This window comes from Hyperolius riggenbachi, chromosome 6 (genome assembly GCF_040937935.1).
Source record: "Hyperolius riggenbachi isolate aHypRig1 chromosome 6, aHypRig1.pri, whole genome shotgun sequence".
In the NCBI taxonomy this organism is placed as follows: Eukaryota; Metazoa; Chordata; class Amphibia; order Anura; family Hyperoliidae; genus Hyperolius; species Hyperolius riggenbachi.
In genome coordinates this window covers 308115896-308132051 of record NC_090651.1, presented here as the reverse complement: position 1 = coordinate 308132051, position 16156 = coordinate 308115896, and the positions used below count along the sequence as shown (strand labels likewise).

The 16156-nt window shown below is 44.6% G+C and overlaps 1 protein-coding gene across 3 annotated transcripts in view; it reads right to left on the bottom strand.

Annotated features, from left to right (window-relative positions):
• Positions 1-16156, bottom strand: part of LOC137521683 (BAR/IMD domain-containing adapter protein 2-like) — a 172185-nt gene that overhangs the window by 143658 nt on the left and 12371 nt on the right. For 2 of the 3 annotated variants that reach the window (XM_068241293.1, XM_068241295.1), the window contains exon 1: positions 12920-13134. In XM_068241293.1, the coding sequence (XP_068097394.1) occupies positions 12920-12967 (48 nt within the window). In that variant the 5' untranslated portion in view covers positions 12968-13134. Of the gene's footprint in view, positions 1-12919; positions 13135-16156 lie in introns of those variants that run through there. The other variant, XM_068241291.1, reaches the window with a different exon arrangement.

Sequence of the window (16156 nt, the reverse complement as noted above, 5' to 3'; positions counted from 1 at the left end):
TAGCACTGCCCAGTGCGCAGCCACATAGCTCTGTACGGCTTCCGTCCTGATTGTTCCTACATGTCATCTGACAGACCACCCGGGAGGCGTCTGGAACTATGCAGCTGCACACAGGGCGAGGCTGTAAAGACAGGAAAGCAGATATTACCCATCGCCGGAAGCAGGTAACATTACTGTTCTCTACATTGCTCTACATATTTTGGGATGGAGAGAGAGAAGCAGGGTCGCCTGCAATCCTAAGGATTGGTGGGCTTCCCCTATCCCCATCCTCCTCGCCGTTCCAGTGCTGGGACTCTCCGAAGCCCATCCGCAAGGACTTGTCGATGGAGCTCAGCCGCATTGCGCAGGTGTAGACGGCTTGCACCTGCTCACTAACACAAAGACGAACGGGTTTGGCTACTACGCACTGCAAGCTTCGGGGGTTCCAGCGCTGGACCAGCCTGGCGGAGGTGGACAGGGAAGCATTCCAGAGGCTTCCCTCTACTGAGGTACTCATAGGGATGGAGGCATCCGAGTGTAAAAATATATATATATATATAAACTTCTAATAGTTAAAATAAGAATGAGAGGTAATCTCTTACCCCTCCTGATGACAAACAAAACAGTAGTACTGGAAAAGTATTTATTCAAAGCACAAAATAGACAACACATTTCACAGGTACTAGCCCGCTTCCTCGGGTCAATGCACAGCACCATGGAGCAAGGTGAATAGTATATGAGCGCCTCTGATCAGCCTCTACAGGGGTAATTATGTGAGTTTTCTACTAAAAAAAAAATCATAGCTTTGCTTTAACTACCCCTCATGTTGGGTTGAATGGAGAGGAGTAGATTAGACTGCAGAGGAGTCTGCCTGTCCACAGGTGAAACCAATCAGCAGAGGTGGGCACACAATCACATACTATGCAGCCTTACTAGCAGTTTAAATTACAATATTATAGGGTAAGCATGGCAACCAAGGGGCTGGCTATATTAAAAAAGAAAAACAAACAGGAAGAGTGCTCCTATATAGTTACTTTTAATAATGTCTATCAGGTATTCCTTGTTTCCACTGCATAAGCAATAAAACACAAAGGTGAACCGTACGGCCTGAATTTGCTAATTTATTTGCAGTCTGAGTTTATTTTAAACAGACCTCTTCACATCTGTTATTTGTGGGAAACAGTTTCTCTTTGGCTGAGCTAAACATTAAACACAGCAGACACCCAGAGAAATAGCCAAGATGAGGCCCTGGAAGATGCTGCCCAGACAACAATTAACACTGCCGTGGCTGCGCTCATGTGATCGGAGCTTGTATAACTCCTAAGGAACTGTGTCAGTAGATGAAAGACTCCGCACACAACTGGCAAAGCCCACATAACGTCTGTATGCGAGTGTCCAGACATTTTTCATTTGATTATTGTGCGGCTGATATAATTTTCAGGCATCTAAATCAGGCATTGTAACGCTATGGAGGCACATATTTCAGTGGAGGGAGCGCATGCAGTTTTCATCATTTATCGCTTTCTATATGCTGCCTGCTATGTTTACTTGACCACTCTGAAATGGGACGTGCTAGAATAGCTCATATATATATACTGTCAGATGGGGAGATATTATGGTCAAAGTAAGCCAGCGTGAAAGTCCATAGGGAACAGCAACGTCTGCAACTTGAAAGAAAACCTGAACTGAAAATGAAAAGTCAAAATAAGCATACACAAGTCATACTTACCTACCATGTAATCTACTCCTCAGTGTCTTTCTCCTGTCCCCCGTCCTGTTTGTTCACTGTGATCAATGGAATTCTCCGTCCTCCATTTTGAAAATGGCCGTTACCCCATAACAGCTTTCTGGTCAGCACACAGTTAAGCTGTAACATCGCCCACTTGAGCCATAGGGAAACATGGACATTACCGGGTACATCAGTTTTCCTCTCAGCTATAACTGACAGAAACTGATATTTTACTGACAGCAACTGATATATTTCAGATCTGACAAAATATTGTCAGAACTGGAAGGGATAATTGTCAGAAGAAAATGGTGAGCTTCTGAGAGGAACTGATGGCAAGGTAACTAAGTAATGTTCATTTGAAGTTACCTCATGTGTTTATTTTAAATATTTTTACTCAGTACAGGTTCTCTTGAAGCATTCTAACTGGCAGAACAGTGTGGGCGGATTATTACTAGCAGTTCAAGAGGGTGCTGTCCACCTAATCCTGTTAGCTGAATTTCCCTATGGATGTTTTTGCTGGCTCACCTCAAACATAGTAGCGCCCAGGTTGGCATTAAAGGAGACTTCAACTCAAGTACAGTTGCTGGGCGTTATAATGGAAGCGGGAGATGTAGGTGCCAGCAGCTAATGGACGATTTGGGCTCCCCATAGGCACTAATGCAAATACTGGCTATTGAGTGCCCAAAGCAGAAATTTGGACACCCGATAAATAGCGGATGCCAGGCCCATCTAACTAATATTTTGTCTTTCGTATTTACACATTTTTGTTTTAATTATTATTTTTAAATTTATCATTTTGAAAATTATAAGGTTAGGAAGGGAGGTTAGGCATCAAGAAGGGGGGTTTTAGGGTGAGGCCTCGGGAAGAAGGGTTTAAGGGTGAGGCATCAAGAAGGGGGGTTTTGGGTGAGGTGTCAGGAAGGGGGGTTTTGGGTGAGGCGTCAGGAAGAAGGGTTTTAGGGAGAGGCATCAGGAAGGGGAGTTTCGGGTTAGACGTCAGGAAGGGGGGTTTAGGGTGAGGCGTTGGGAAGAAGGGTTTTAGGCGAAGCATCAGGAAGGGGGGTTAGATTGCATTCCGTTTCTATCAGAGGTTAGGGCTTTAGTGCGTAATTGTAGCATCTGTTTTGAATACAAGGTGTGTATGTTGCCTCTAGGGGGCTCTGCACACCCCTGTTGGTAGTCATTCAGATGCAGCCTGATCTTAGGATGCACTGCCATTTCTCCCCTGTTGTCTATAAAAAAATGTTCATTAGTTAGAGGCTGTGGTCCCTTCCAAAAGGATGGCCTCATGGCAGTGGAAGGGTCCAATATGGAATACTTTTATGCAAACTGTTTTGGAAGCTAATATCTTCCATTAATGTTAATTTGGTGCATCTGTTTTGAATGCAAGATGTGCACCCTGCCTATAATTAGGCTCTGCACACCTATGCTGTTAGTTATTCAGATGCAGCCTGCTTTGGAAGTGCTGCCACCTCCCCCTGCCGTTCTTCAGATTGATTAGCGGGAATTTGTTTGTTAATGGACATGACCGATCATTTCCAATTGATTACCGCGGCTCTTTTATACAGCACTTCGCAAACACAATGTGATTTCACTGCGATTTTACGTGATTTTGCTTCCATTTTTCTCTGATTGTGCTTTGCAATTTTCTCTAATTTTCTTTTGTTTTAGGAATACAAGTAGAACTGCAGAACAAATGCTGCAAGCAGGACATTTGCTATTGGGCAAAACTGGAGTGCAGATTGCCCCAGTATAAAAGGGTTCCTGTGATTTTACTTTACTTTGAAGATGTCCTTGCATTTTTCTGTTTTACAGGCAATCCGAAATGGATTGCAAAATGCAGCAAATTGCATCTAGTATTAACCACTTACAGCAAAACTGACAATTGAAAGTGATCTATTTTGCAAGAGACAGGATCGTGATACATCCGCAGGTGCATGCGTGGCCACTTTCCGCCGCCTATGGGTGGTAGAGAAGTGGTTAGTGAGCCCTATATGCTTAAAGAGACACTGAAGCGAAAAAAAAATGATGATATTATGATTTGTATGTGTAGCACAGCTAAGAAATAAAACATTAAGATCAGATACATCAGTGTAATTGTTTCCAGTACAGGAAGAGTTGAGAAACTCCAGTTGTTATCTCTATGCAAACAAGCTATTAAGCTCTCCGACTAAGTTAGTCTTGGAGAGGGCTGTTATCTGACTTTTATTATCTCAACTGTTTACTTTTTCTCTGCTAGAGAAGAGGTCATTACTTCACAGACTGCTCTGAAAGACTCATTTTGAATGCTGAGTGTTGTGTAATCTGCACATATTAGAGAATGATGCAATGTTAGAAAAAACACTATATACCTGAAAATAAAAGTATGAGAATATTTTCTTTGCTGCTAATCTTCTAGTAATCATTCATAGTACACAACCAATTCACTATATCATATTTTTTTTTTTTCGCTTCAGTGTCTCTTTAAAGAGTCCCATATATTTCATATGAAGCCGTTTAATCTGGTATTCAGAAATGGTATTTGCTGTACATTTAAAAAAATGTAGCCTGTACTGTAGTTTTTTTTCTTTTTAGTATTGTTTGTGTGCCTGCATTCAGCCTACAACGGATGTCTATGAGAAACTATAGGTTTTATACAAAAAAATAGCATTTGGCTAGTTTATACGTGTATATTAAGTATTTCGCTGGTGTTAACAGCGTAAGAAAATCCTACACATTTATGGCTGGCTTTTCCCCAAGGATTTAACAAGTTGCAGCAAAGCGAGGGAAAAATTTTCTCCCAAATGCCAAGGAAATGCTGGTCCTGTTTTAATGGCATTTGAAAGGAAAATGTCTCTTGTGATGAAACGAAATCTGATGAAACATGTACTTTAGAGTGCGACTGTAACCAGCACTGTACAACTGTGAGATCTAAAAGCAATTTTACTCTTGGACTGAACATCTCCAATTCATACACACTGCTTGCAGCTGGGCACCTATCCGTTCAGGCTTAACAGCTATGTTATCTAGCTAGTTTCCTATAAGGAGACTGAGGCAATAAAACTGCTCATTAACTACTACTTGAGTGTAATGGCCCATACTCACGGGCTACAATTGTCGCCGCAACACGCGGCGTGCACGTGTTGCGGCGACAGGTCGCCCGTGAGTATGGGCCGTCGCACGGGAGGGGAACCCCGAACTGTCGCCCGTCGCTGATGTCGCCAGGCGATTGAAAGTTTCAATCGCCTGGCGACAGTCGCCGCCACACCTCCGCCGCAACTGTCGCTAGTCCGCGTGAGTACGCGGACTAGCGACAGCAACCTCCATTGAGGTATGCGGAGCTTCCGGCGGGGGGAGGAGGAACGTCGGCGACGGCTTCCGTCGCGCCGCTGGTCCCTCTTCCGTGTGTGTACGCGGAGGGACCTGGCGAGGAGCTGTCGCTGGCCTGTCGCCCACACGCTCACGTGTGCTGGCGACAGGCCACTTTTGCAGGCCGTGACTACGGGCCATAATTTGCCTTTTTAAAGCAGAATTTATGAGATAATTCAACTATGAGTGAGCAACTCTGGTTTCCCATGATGCATCACTCCCAAATAGGCAGATCATCTGTTTACGCCCCTGAAGCCAGACTCATACCCACAACCACTGGTGTATGGAAAGCCTATAGCCTATACATTTTACAGAGCCACATCAACCCAACATGCAGACAGCCTGTTTTGGACTTTTTGGTCCTCAGAAATCTCAAGCAACCAGCTGCTGATCCTGTCCTGCTACATCATCAGATCCTGATCTCTACCCAACAAACTCTCTACCATTACTGTAACAATTACTTGAAGTTAAAGGGAACCCGAGGTGAAAGACCTATGGAGACTAACATATTTGGGTACTTATCCGTTAGCCGGGCGCATCCGGCAGGTGGCGCTGTTGTAGCGAATTTCATTCATGCTTAGTTAACGTTAGTGCTGTGTGAATGGAAGCGCCGCAGGTGGCGCTAATTACATTGATACGGCACATAACAATAACAGCGTTAATGGGAACTAATATGTATTTCAAGTGGCCGGAACTGTTACTTAATGCAATTAAAATGAAGGCGGCGGCAATTTAACAGATGAAGCCGCCGCCTTCGTCTGTTCTTCGTCTTCTTCTCCCACTTTGCCCTCCTCTGGCTTCTATACAATGCTGGCAGCCTGCGGGGACATGCGTCTCCCCCCAGAGTCGTTCGTCGCGGAAGGGAATCCTGTTTGTTTTCTTGCGACGAACGACTCTGGGGGGAGACGCATGTCCCCCCCCAGCTGCCAGCATTGTATAAAAGCCAGAGGAGGGCAAAGGGGGAGAAGAAGACGAAGAACAGACGAAGGCGGCGGCTTCATCTGTTACATTGCCGCCGCCTTCATTTTAATTGCATTAAGTAACAGTTCCGGCCACTTGAAATACATATTAGTTCCCATTAACACTGTTATTGTTATGTGCCGTATCAATGTAATTAGCGCCACCTGCGGCGCTTCCATTCACACAGCACTAACGTTAACTAAGCATGAATGAAATTCGCTACAACAGCGCCACCTGCCGGATGCGCCCGGCTAACGGATAAGTACCCATATTTGTTTTGTTTTAAACCATGCACATTGCATGGCTGTCCTGCTGATCCACTGCCTCCACTGCCTCTGATGCTGGTAACCATAGACCATGAACAAGCATGCAGATCAGAAGTTCTTAAAAAAGTAGTAATTCAGCTATCAGGCCTAGTGCACACCAGAGCGGTTCGGCTGCATTTTGCGATCCGCTTGCGGCTGCGGATACGCTTGGGTAATGTATTTCAATGGGCTGGTGCACACCAGAGCGGGAGGAGTTTTGCAGAAACGCATACTCCCGGGCTGCTGTAGATTTTGGATTGCGGAGGCGTTTCTGCCTCAATGTTAAGTATAGGAAAAACGCTAACCGCTCTGAAAAACGGCACTTCAGAGCGGTTTGCCAGGCGTTTTTTGTTACAGTAGCTGTTCAGTAACAATACATAAAATCTACTACACCGAAAACGCTTCACAAAACCGCAAAATGCTAGGTGAAACGCTACAGAAAAATAAGAAAAAGCGTTTCAAAATCTGCTAGCATTTTGCGGATCTGCTAGCGGGTTTTGGTGTGCACTAGGCCTGAGTGAACATTTGTGGTTACCCACAATGCACCACTACTGAATATGCAAATTATCTCTTTTTTCCCCTGTAAGCCAGACGAGCATCCAGAACCGCTGGTGTATAGCAAGCCTATACCTTTAAATTTTACACAGCCACATCAACCCCACATGTAAACAGCCTGTTTTGGACTTTTGGTCCTCCTCAGTACATGGCAAGGATTGATATAGCTGTATGAGATAGGGCTTGGACCAGTACAACAGAGTAACCAAGCAGCTCGGGATGACACAAACCACTAGGCTAAAAGAGAACGAAAAGCCCTCCTACAAACAAGAAATGTTTGATGTAATTTGCCTTCTTAAACCAGAATTACCAACAAATTACACCAAGCATTGCTTATTAGTAGGAGGGCTTTTTCGGTCTTTTTAGCCCCCTATACATTCCTAGTGGTTTGGGTCACCCCGAGCTGCTTGGTTACTCTATAGATTTTCTGACTGAAGTCTGACAGGATTAGCTGCATGATAGTTTCAGGTGTGTGATTCAGATACTACTGACCAGCAGGGCTGCCAGGCAACTGGTATTGTTTAAAAGGAAATAAATATGGAAGCCTCCATATGTCCCTCCCCTCACCTCATCTCTGATCTGAAGGATGGACCCCTTTATAGCTGGAAGGGTAGGTTAGTAGTTGAGCCCCCCACACACACACACCTCTGGGCCCCCCTGCAATTGCAGTAGTTATACCCCTGCATGTGTACATAATATGATTATACACAATGCAAGTGAAAGAGTCTGAAGCGTTTTAAAATACCTGTTTTTATGGAGCAGGCCGCTTCAGCATTATAATCCAAACTGATTCGCCTCATTCCCACAGCAGAACGAGGTCTTAATCACTCTGAAAGCCCTGGTGCAAAATTCGGGGCTCCTTCCTGGTAGAGGCAGAGCTTTGAGCAGTAGCTCTGCCTCTACTCGCGTCAATCTCCGCCTCTCCCCGCCCCTCTCAGGGCTCGTTTCCACTATCGCGAATCTGCATGCATCCAACGCATGCAGATCCGCACATGTAATACAAGTGGATGGGCCTGTTTCCACTGTAGCGTTGTTGAGGTGCGTTTTTTTCAGCGTGAAAAAAACGCACAAAAGAGCCAACGATTTCGCCTGCGTCGGGAGTCCGTGCGAATCGCCGCTAATGTATTTAATAGTAAAAACGCATGCGTTTGTTACATGCGTTTTTACCCGCGATTTCGCGTGCGATTTCGCACCTTTTTCAATTTTATTTAGCCCTGGCAGTGTCATGGTTAATTTCGCATGGCACCCTGCCATGCGAAATCGCATGCAAAATCGCGGGTAAAAACGCATGTGGAAACGCATCCGCATGCGTTTTTACAAGCGTCGGAGGGCGGCCGAAATCACGTCGCAACAGTGGAAACAAGCCCTCAGGCTTTTTTCACTGAGAGGTCCAGGGAGAGGCAGTAACGGGCAGAGATTGATTGGGCTGGAGGCAGAGCTACAGCGCAAAGCTCTGGCTCCCCAGGGAAGCGAAATCCAAGACCTGGAAAGTCGTGGAATTTTGCCTCAGGATTTAGGGGGTATGACATTATTCTGCCGCGGGAATGCAGCGCATCAGTTTGGATTATAATCCTAAAGCAGCCTACTCCATAAAAACAGGTATTTTAAAACGCTTCAGACTCTCTTTAAGTTAGTAGTGCAAGCATTGGTAAAATTGCAGTGACCAGACAGCACCCGGAAATTTCACCAACATTTGGTGAATCAGGGCCTAGCTATATGCCAGTTCAAAGAGCCAACTTCAGTTGTTCTTGCAGTTGGCCATGACTTACCTGAGCAGGTATGGTTATGCCTGGGAAGGGGGCATCCATGCTGCACTGAAAACAGTAGGTCCAGTCCAGATGAACGGCTGCGGATGTCTGTCCTTGCAGAAACCAAATTTGATTGCTCTGTTGGCCGCATTTGGCCCATGGGCCAGAGTTTGACATGTGTGCTCTATGGATTCAAAACACAACGTGACAACAGAGCAACAGGAACTGATGCAAACTAATGCCAAATGCTTTTCTGCACGGTAGCATCAGCTGAACAAGATAACGGCAGCCCTCCATCTGAACCAGCCCTGATGATCAGCTGAGAAGATCAAACCCAGCTGATTCATTCTCTTCCTCCCCCTTCCCCCCACTCCAAGAAGTGTTTGGGAAGAGCAGCCGAGTGGATTCACCCAACCTGGTGGTAAACCATAGGACTGAACGTTATCAACTGAACCTCTGTAGGTATTTAAAGGGCTCTATTGTAAACGGTCATTGGTATTCTTAAAGGTACCCCACAAATCCTGCATTGAGGGAATGCCGGAAGATGATGCTAGTCATACAAATGCGCAAAGCATTTTTTAGTTTTTTAGAAAAAAAAATTCTTAAAAGCTTTCATAGAACTTACTGAATGGACAGAAGAAATATCTGGAGAAGTAGAGTGATTTCTCCAGCTATTCACTATTCACATTCCCCATTTAGTAAGGGCCCTTTTCCACTAGCAATCGCTAGCGTTCACGCTGAACGCTAGCGATTGCTGAATCGCAAAATGCAGAAAAGTTCCGGCGATTGCGTTCACGATTTTGCTATGCTGTAGTGTGCATAGCAAAATCGCGGCAAATATCGCTCCGCAGCGCGATCGCGTTTGAGCCAAAAACGAATCGCGGTAGTGGAAATAACCTACCGCGATTCCTATGTTATTTAGCAAACCGTAGCGATTTAAAAAATCACTAGCGGTTTGTGATTTTGCGATTCAGCATTGCAAACGCCGCTAGTGGAAAAGGGCCCTAAATGTTATGAAGTCATAATTTAACCTAAAAAACAAAAACAAATCAAGGTGTCTTTTCAGACCCTGACTTTTCTGATGAAGGTGAAAATGCTAAAATAGGTTAAAATTTGACAACCACACCTGTGTCTGTGGGAATCGCAGATGAGTCTCCACAAGCATTTTGCAACACGATGTGTGTGTTTTGTATACGTTTTGAATCATGCATTTTTTTTACTATGCCAGTGATTGAATGAGGAACACAGGCGTTGTGCAGAAAAGTGGTGCAGGTTGTATCTTTTTTTTACACCATACAGAATCGCACATGCCTCCTAAAAACACAGCGGCCAACAGTTGCATGCGTTTTCGCATTCGCTCTCCCAATGCGGCAAAACGCTGCAGGTTTTTGCAAGTGTGTTACCTCCCTCTGAGTTACAGCATGGTTTGCCAGTGGCGAACTTCAATCCTATGACACACAGCATAACAAGACTATATATATATTCTGCAAAGCGCTGCAGAAGATGTCAGAGTTATATACATACCAAATAATAATTACTAAGTTAATAGGGTTGGATTTCACAGTAGTGACCGCACATATATATATATATATGTCCATGACTGAGGTCTCCTGATGGACTTAATGCGCTCGAGCTGCAGCCACTAGGATGCACTCAGTAGGCAGTAGCAGTGTTAGGGAGTCTTGCCCAAGCACTCCTTCCTGTATAGGTGCTGGCTTACTGAACAAGAAGAGCTGAGATTTGAACTCAGCCAAGATTCAACCCCTGGAGACAGAGCCCTTAACCATTACACTATCCAGCCACTATAACCAGCCATTACAGATCAATCTGTCAATCTGACGGGGTATACACCATGCAATTTCCAATTCAGATCCTATCAGAGTGAGTGATCAAACAGATATTCAGATGTTACATTGATCAGATATAAACAAATAAAATAGAAAAAGCGCTACCTCACCAATATTGATGGTACTGTGCGGGTATTGGAGGGTGCAGGATGAGAAAAGCCACTCCCATTAGTTAAATCCATAAACGATGATCTGCACCACTTCCATACAACAAAATGTCAAAAAACTTTATTGGTTAACTATTAAAATACAGCACAGATCATGACAGCACAAGAGCTAATTGGATAAGAAGAAAGCAAGTGTACACACATACTCAATTTCTCATTATTTTTCCAATTGGATATCAATCCAAAATAAATCGAAAGTACATACAAATAGAATATGTTTCAGCATGACCGCTCTGCTTCTGATTGAGAGACAGATCGATTCTGAGCTTGGTATCGGTCGCTGGAAATCAGTCAGTCTGACAGTATATATTTATATATTTTTTTTAAATCAGATCCAATCATTTTTTCGATTGGAAATAGGATCTGAATTAAAAATTGCATAGTGTGTACCAGTCTTCAAATGTACCCATACATTATTCAATTTTCTGTCAAAAATTAAGCGATCGACTTTATTGGGCGATCAATTAAAGTTTGATAAATCAACTAGTGGCCCACACACTAAAAGCGATCCTATGCGATTCCCCATCTCTAATCGATCTAAACAATGTTGTGCCTCCATGCTCTGAAACCAAAATTCGATTCTGTGTCGAAATGATGTGAACATGATGAGACTAGTAGCCAATTCCATTACAATAATGCATTCTGTCTGATCGAGTCAATTGGCTGAGTCAATCAGATAACAACCAAATTCTATTGATTGCGCAGAATGGAATATAAGCGTTTCACCCCGATCCAATAAAATAAAATTGAATTGAATGGTTAAACATACAGTAAAATCTAGTAATGTATGGGCACCTTAGGGGTGTCCATACATCTAGCGATTTGGCTGTAGACTGACCATTCGATTCAATCATTTTATCAAATCGAGAGAGACTTGTGTTCCAGTATGCCCAATCGATGGAAAGAGCTCGAGCAGGAGGCAAGATATCAGTCGATCACACAGGAATTGGCTACTATTTACGTATCACTCGATCGACTCTGAATCGATTTTTGCATTCAGAGCATAGAGACACAACATCGGTCAGATCGATTAGTGAAGGTGAATCGCATAGGATATCGCTTGTAGTGTGTGGGCCACTAGTCGACTTTCGGTCAACCACACTGAAGTTGATCGCCCAATAAAGTCCATCGCTTAGTCGACTGAATCAGAATCGCTAGATGTATGGCTACCTTAAAGGTGTCCGTACATCAGACAATGTATGGGCAGATCGACCAAGAGACAGATCTTCTCTGATCGAATCTGATTGGAGAGAGATCTGTTGCCTGCCTATACACCGCAGGCCGATTCATGATCGATTTCAACATGAAATTTCTTGGGAATTGGCCTTGTGACACCGCATGCGCTGCCCGTCAGCCCAACGCTGCCCCCCCCCCCCCCCCCAATGTTAAATGTGTCCCCCGGTGCCCAGCGTTCTATACTTTTCCTGTCACCGTCTGCTCCTTCATCCATACCCACCGCGTCCAAGTGGTTGCCAGCGTATATGTGGGCGCGTCTGTGATATCACACACACGTTCACGTTATGTGGTGCGCATGTTTGCAGATTGCGGCGGAGCCCAGAGCCAGCGGCAGCCGCGGACAGGTAAGGTATAGCTCACTATGCATCAGGAGTGTCTGTGATTTCGGGCTATTCGTTGCTTGTCCCAATACAGTTACCGCCGCGCTCCCGACCGACCATGACAGCCCGACTTCTTGCAGCATGTCCGATTGACATGTTCGGCCCAAAATTGGTTGCATCATTGACCAGGCATGCACTAGGCGGCGAGGATTTTCATCTGGTTAGATAATTATCGAATTGATTGGTCGATCGGCCACCAAGTCACTAGACGTATGGCTACCTTTAGTCGATCAAACGGGATGGAAGATATCAGTCGATCGCACAAGAATCAGCTAGTGTTTACATATCTCATTCGATTGACACTACAATCGATTTTTTCATTTACAGCATGGAAGCACAGCATCGGTCAGATTGATTAGTGAAGGTGAATCGCATAAGATATGTAGTGTGTGTAGTGTGTGACCTACTAGTCGATCAACTTTCGATCAACCACACTGAAGTTGCCCGATAAAGTCGATCGCTTAGTGGATTGAATCAGAATGGCTGGATTGTATGGCTATTTAAAGAGTTAATACTGTACAGTGATGTATAAAGAGATCTATGAATAAACAGAAGCAGCAGAAAGACCATCACAGTGTGCAGCATAGAAGAGTATCCCTGCGAGCTGGGACCTCCTGCCAGCTGTGCATGCAGCATACCAAATTCCCACTTAGCGCACTACTTACTCTGTATACATTCTCCGTCAGTCTGTTCACCTCATCGGACCTGGACATGGTGCTGCTCACATGGAACTGGGATCCCGGCGCAGAGAATGCAGCCTCCCCGGAGATGTGGAGACAGAAGGTGCCCCTGGGATGCTGGACACTGACCGCTGCTCTGCTGTAACGGGCAGGAGTGAGAGGGAGCCAGCCTGGGGAGGAAACAGGATGGGAGGGAGAACTCAGCCTCAGACAAAAGTTCTGCAGCTCTGGATGAAAAACTTCCAGCCAATCAGGAGCGCGCTCTGCTGTCACTCATGCATAAAGGGAGGCTTCTGCTTGACAGAGAGGGAAGGGGGTAGTGCTTCTGCACATCTGTGAGACTCTGAGGAGAAAGGGGGTCTCTTTAACCCTCATCCAGAGCCCCTTTCATCTCTGCCCTGACACACCACACTCCCCTTTCAGTGACTAGGAGACATGACACTGTAAACAGTTTAATCCTGTAACCTGCCTCTTCACCCACAAGTTCCACACAGCAGGAATGAATGAGACTGTGTTCCTCTAGATGGCTTCTCATTTTTTCTCAATGGGCTTTTTTTGGCAAGAGGTTTCCTGTCTAATATGAGCTATTTAGACTTCTAGGGATACACAAATTGGATTGGTGAAGAAGTATGTGTGCACAAAGCTTTCCTCAAATCAGCAAATTTAGGATAAGCAGGCATATGTTTATCCAACGCTTCCTTTTGGACTACAGGAAATAAACCCATCCAGTCCCAGTTGTGATAGTTTGTAAACGTGCAGTAACTTGTTCAGCTGTAAAATCGAACAAGAGGTTATTGATCCGTGGGGCTGCCACAGGAATGGTGGGTGGTGAGGAGGACATCTGATGAGATGACTGATTACGACTATGTTACATAAGGGTCTGGTGGACCACCGCACAGCACAGCAGAGGAGTACATATTGCAGGTGTCGGGTGGTGCCGCAAATACTAGTAAAATATCAGTAAATTAAGTTAGCAATATTTTCACTATGTACTATACATACTGGGTGCCTAACCCCCCCCCCCCCGCCCCCCCCTGCCACCGGTAGGTGCCTAACCTTAACCCCACCCCACCTAATGCCGACTCCCCCCCCCCCTTCCCGCCCCCGGAGTTGCCTAACTTTAACCCAACCTACCTAATGCCTAACCTCCCCCCATATGTGCCAAGCATCTACAACCATAATATGCAATGTAATCGTGTATCGGCTACTGGCCACATTAGATGCCCAAATAAAATATGAATTGTTGATAAACTGCATGGGCACAGATTTAAAGAAAAAAAAGCAATGTCAATGATAAGTAGTGTCAAAGGCCCCCTACCATGCAGGAATGCTTCAATATCTCACATACCAGTTTAGCTGTCTGAATTGAGCACCCCCCTATACTCAAACAAATTTACCTTCTCCCGGACACAGATTTAGAGGTCTTAAAAAAATCGCCATCCCTTCTTAACAAAACTTAACAGCGAAATTACTATTTATTAATATGAAAAATGCTTATATTGTCATTTCTTTCTTCACCCTTCAGTCAGAGCTCTCCTCATCCTAGCAGGCAACATTCTATTTTGCACTCCCCAAGGAGACTGGCAGTCCTGGCCATAGCCTCCTCTATTGCACTCTGTCTATGGGAGAGTGTATGCCGGTCCAGGCCACAGCCTCCTCTATAGCACTATGGGCTGGTGCACACCAAGAGTCGTTCTGAGCGTTTAGCACTCTGTCTATGGGAGAGTGTGTCAGGCTAGATTCACAGTAAGGCATTGCATTCTGATGCAACGTTAAGGTCGCAACTCAAAATTACAACGCAACTTAATGCTGTGTTACCGTCGCATACAGAAGATACAGTAGAGCACACAGGCAATGAAATGTATGCTTCCCTGTATCTGTAAACGCCTGTGTTAAGAGGTAACGCACTGCAGCAGTGCATCACAATAAACGCAACATTTACAACGCGACTTTAACTTCACACTGTGAACGTCGCATAGGGTTAACGTTGTAACTTTATTAACGCAGGACAAGAACGTCCCACTGTGAATCTAGCCCCAGTCTCTCATCACACTCAGAATACTGACTTTTGGAAAATACTATAGCCAATATTTATCAATACAAAAGGTTTCTTCAATACAAATTTCAGTAAAAAAAAATGTCATAAACATATTTATAGGAGTCACAAGGAAAAAATCCATAAAATACATTAAAAACGAGTGTGTAATACTGTAACTAGTTGTAGGCAACAACGCTAGCTTCAAGTCAGTCACTCTTCATCAGGCCCACAAGTACATCAAAATATACTTTATTTGACCAGTTAATGTTTAATAGTTGAATAAAATAGATGGAAACTCCTTCAAAGTCCAAAAGTTGTGTAACTGAATCGGGTCAATCAGTTTCGATATAAGACCCCAACACATAGGACAACCGTCCAGGGAGTCACAAAGCATTTCAGGACATGTTGCACCCAGGGAAATGTGTCTCTGGGTGCAACAAGTCAATTTTTTTTCTCATAAAGGTTAATTGGCCCAAGCCTTGTAAGGGTTTTTTTTTGGGGGGGGGGGGGGGGTTTGCCTTCCCCTGGATAAACTGGGATATGAGAGGGTAGAGGGGAGAAAGGTACCTAATGCGTACCTATTTTTTCTATTTCTCTGGTTGGACTTGATGGACAAATGTCTTTTTTTCAACCAAACCAACTATGTAACTATGAACTGGACCTAAATCATGAATTCTACTCTACTCAAAAGAGCTGCTGACTTGTGGACAGCATGTTTTGCAATGCAGCCTGATTGTCATGGCCACAACCCCAGGGATCCCAAAGTGCAATTCTTTGGCTGGTTTAACTAGGCCCCACGTGTCCGTGTAAGGGTTGGTTCACACTTGTTTAAAAAAAGTACCCATTGGGGAAATTTTTTTAACCTAAGCTCAGTACAGAAGCAGATTCTAATGTTAAAGATAAGACCAATCATTGTATGCTATGAAAGCCTATGAGAATGGACAGTGTCCGTTCTCCCTAGGCTAGACGTCGTGTCCACTTTTCCAGCTTCGATCGCCACCATGGTGTAATACTCACATGTCCCACCTCTGATGGTTGCCACTCTGTCCCTCATACACAGCCCAGTGGCCGACATAAGCATGGGGATCTCCATTGTGCTGCAAAAGGCCAATGGGAATCCTCAGCAACAAGGAGTATTCTTATTGGTTCATGGTGGACCAATGAAAATTCTCCATGTTGCTAGG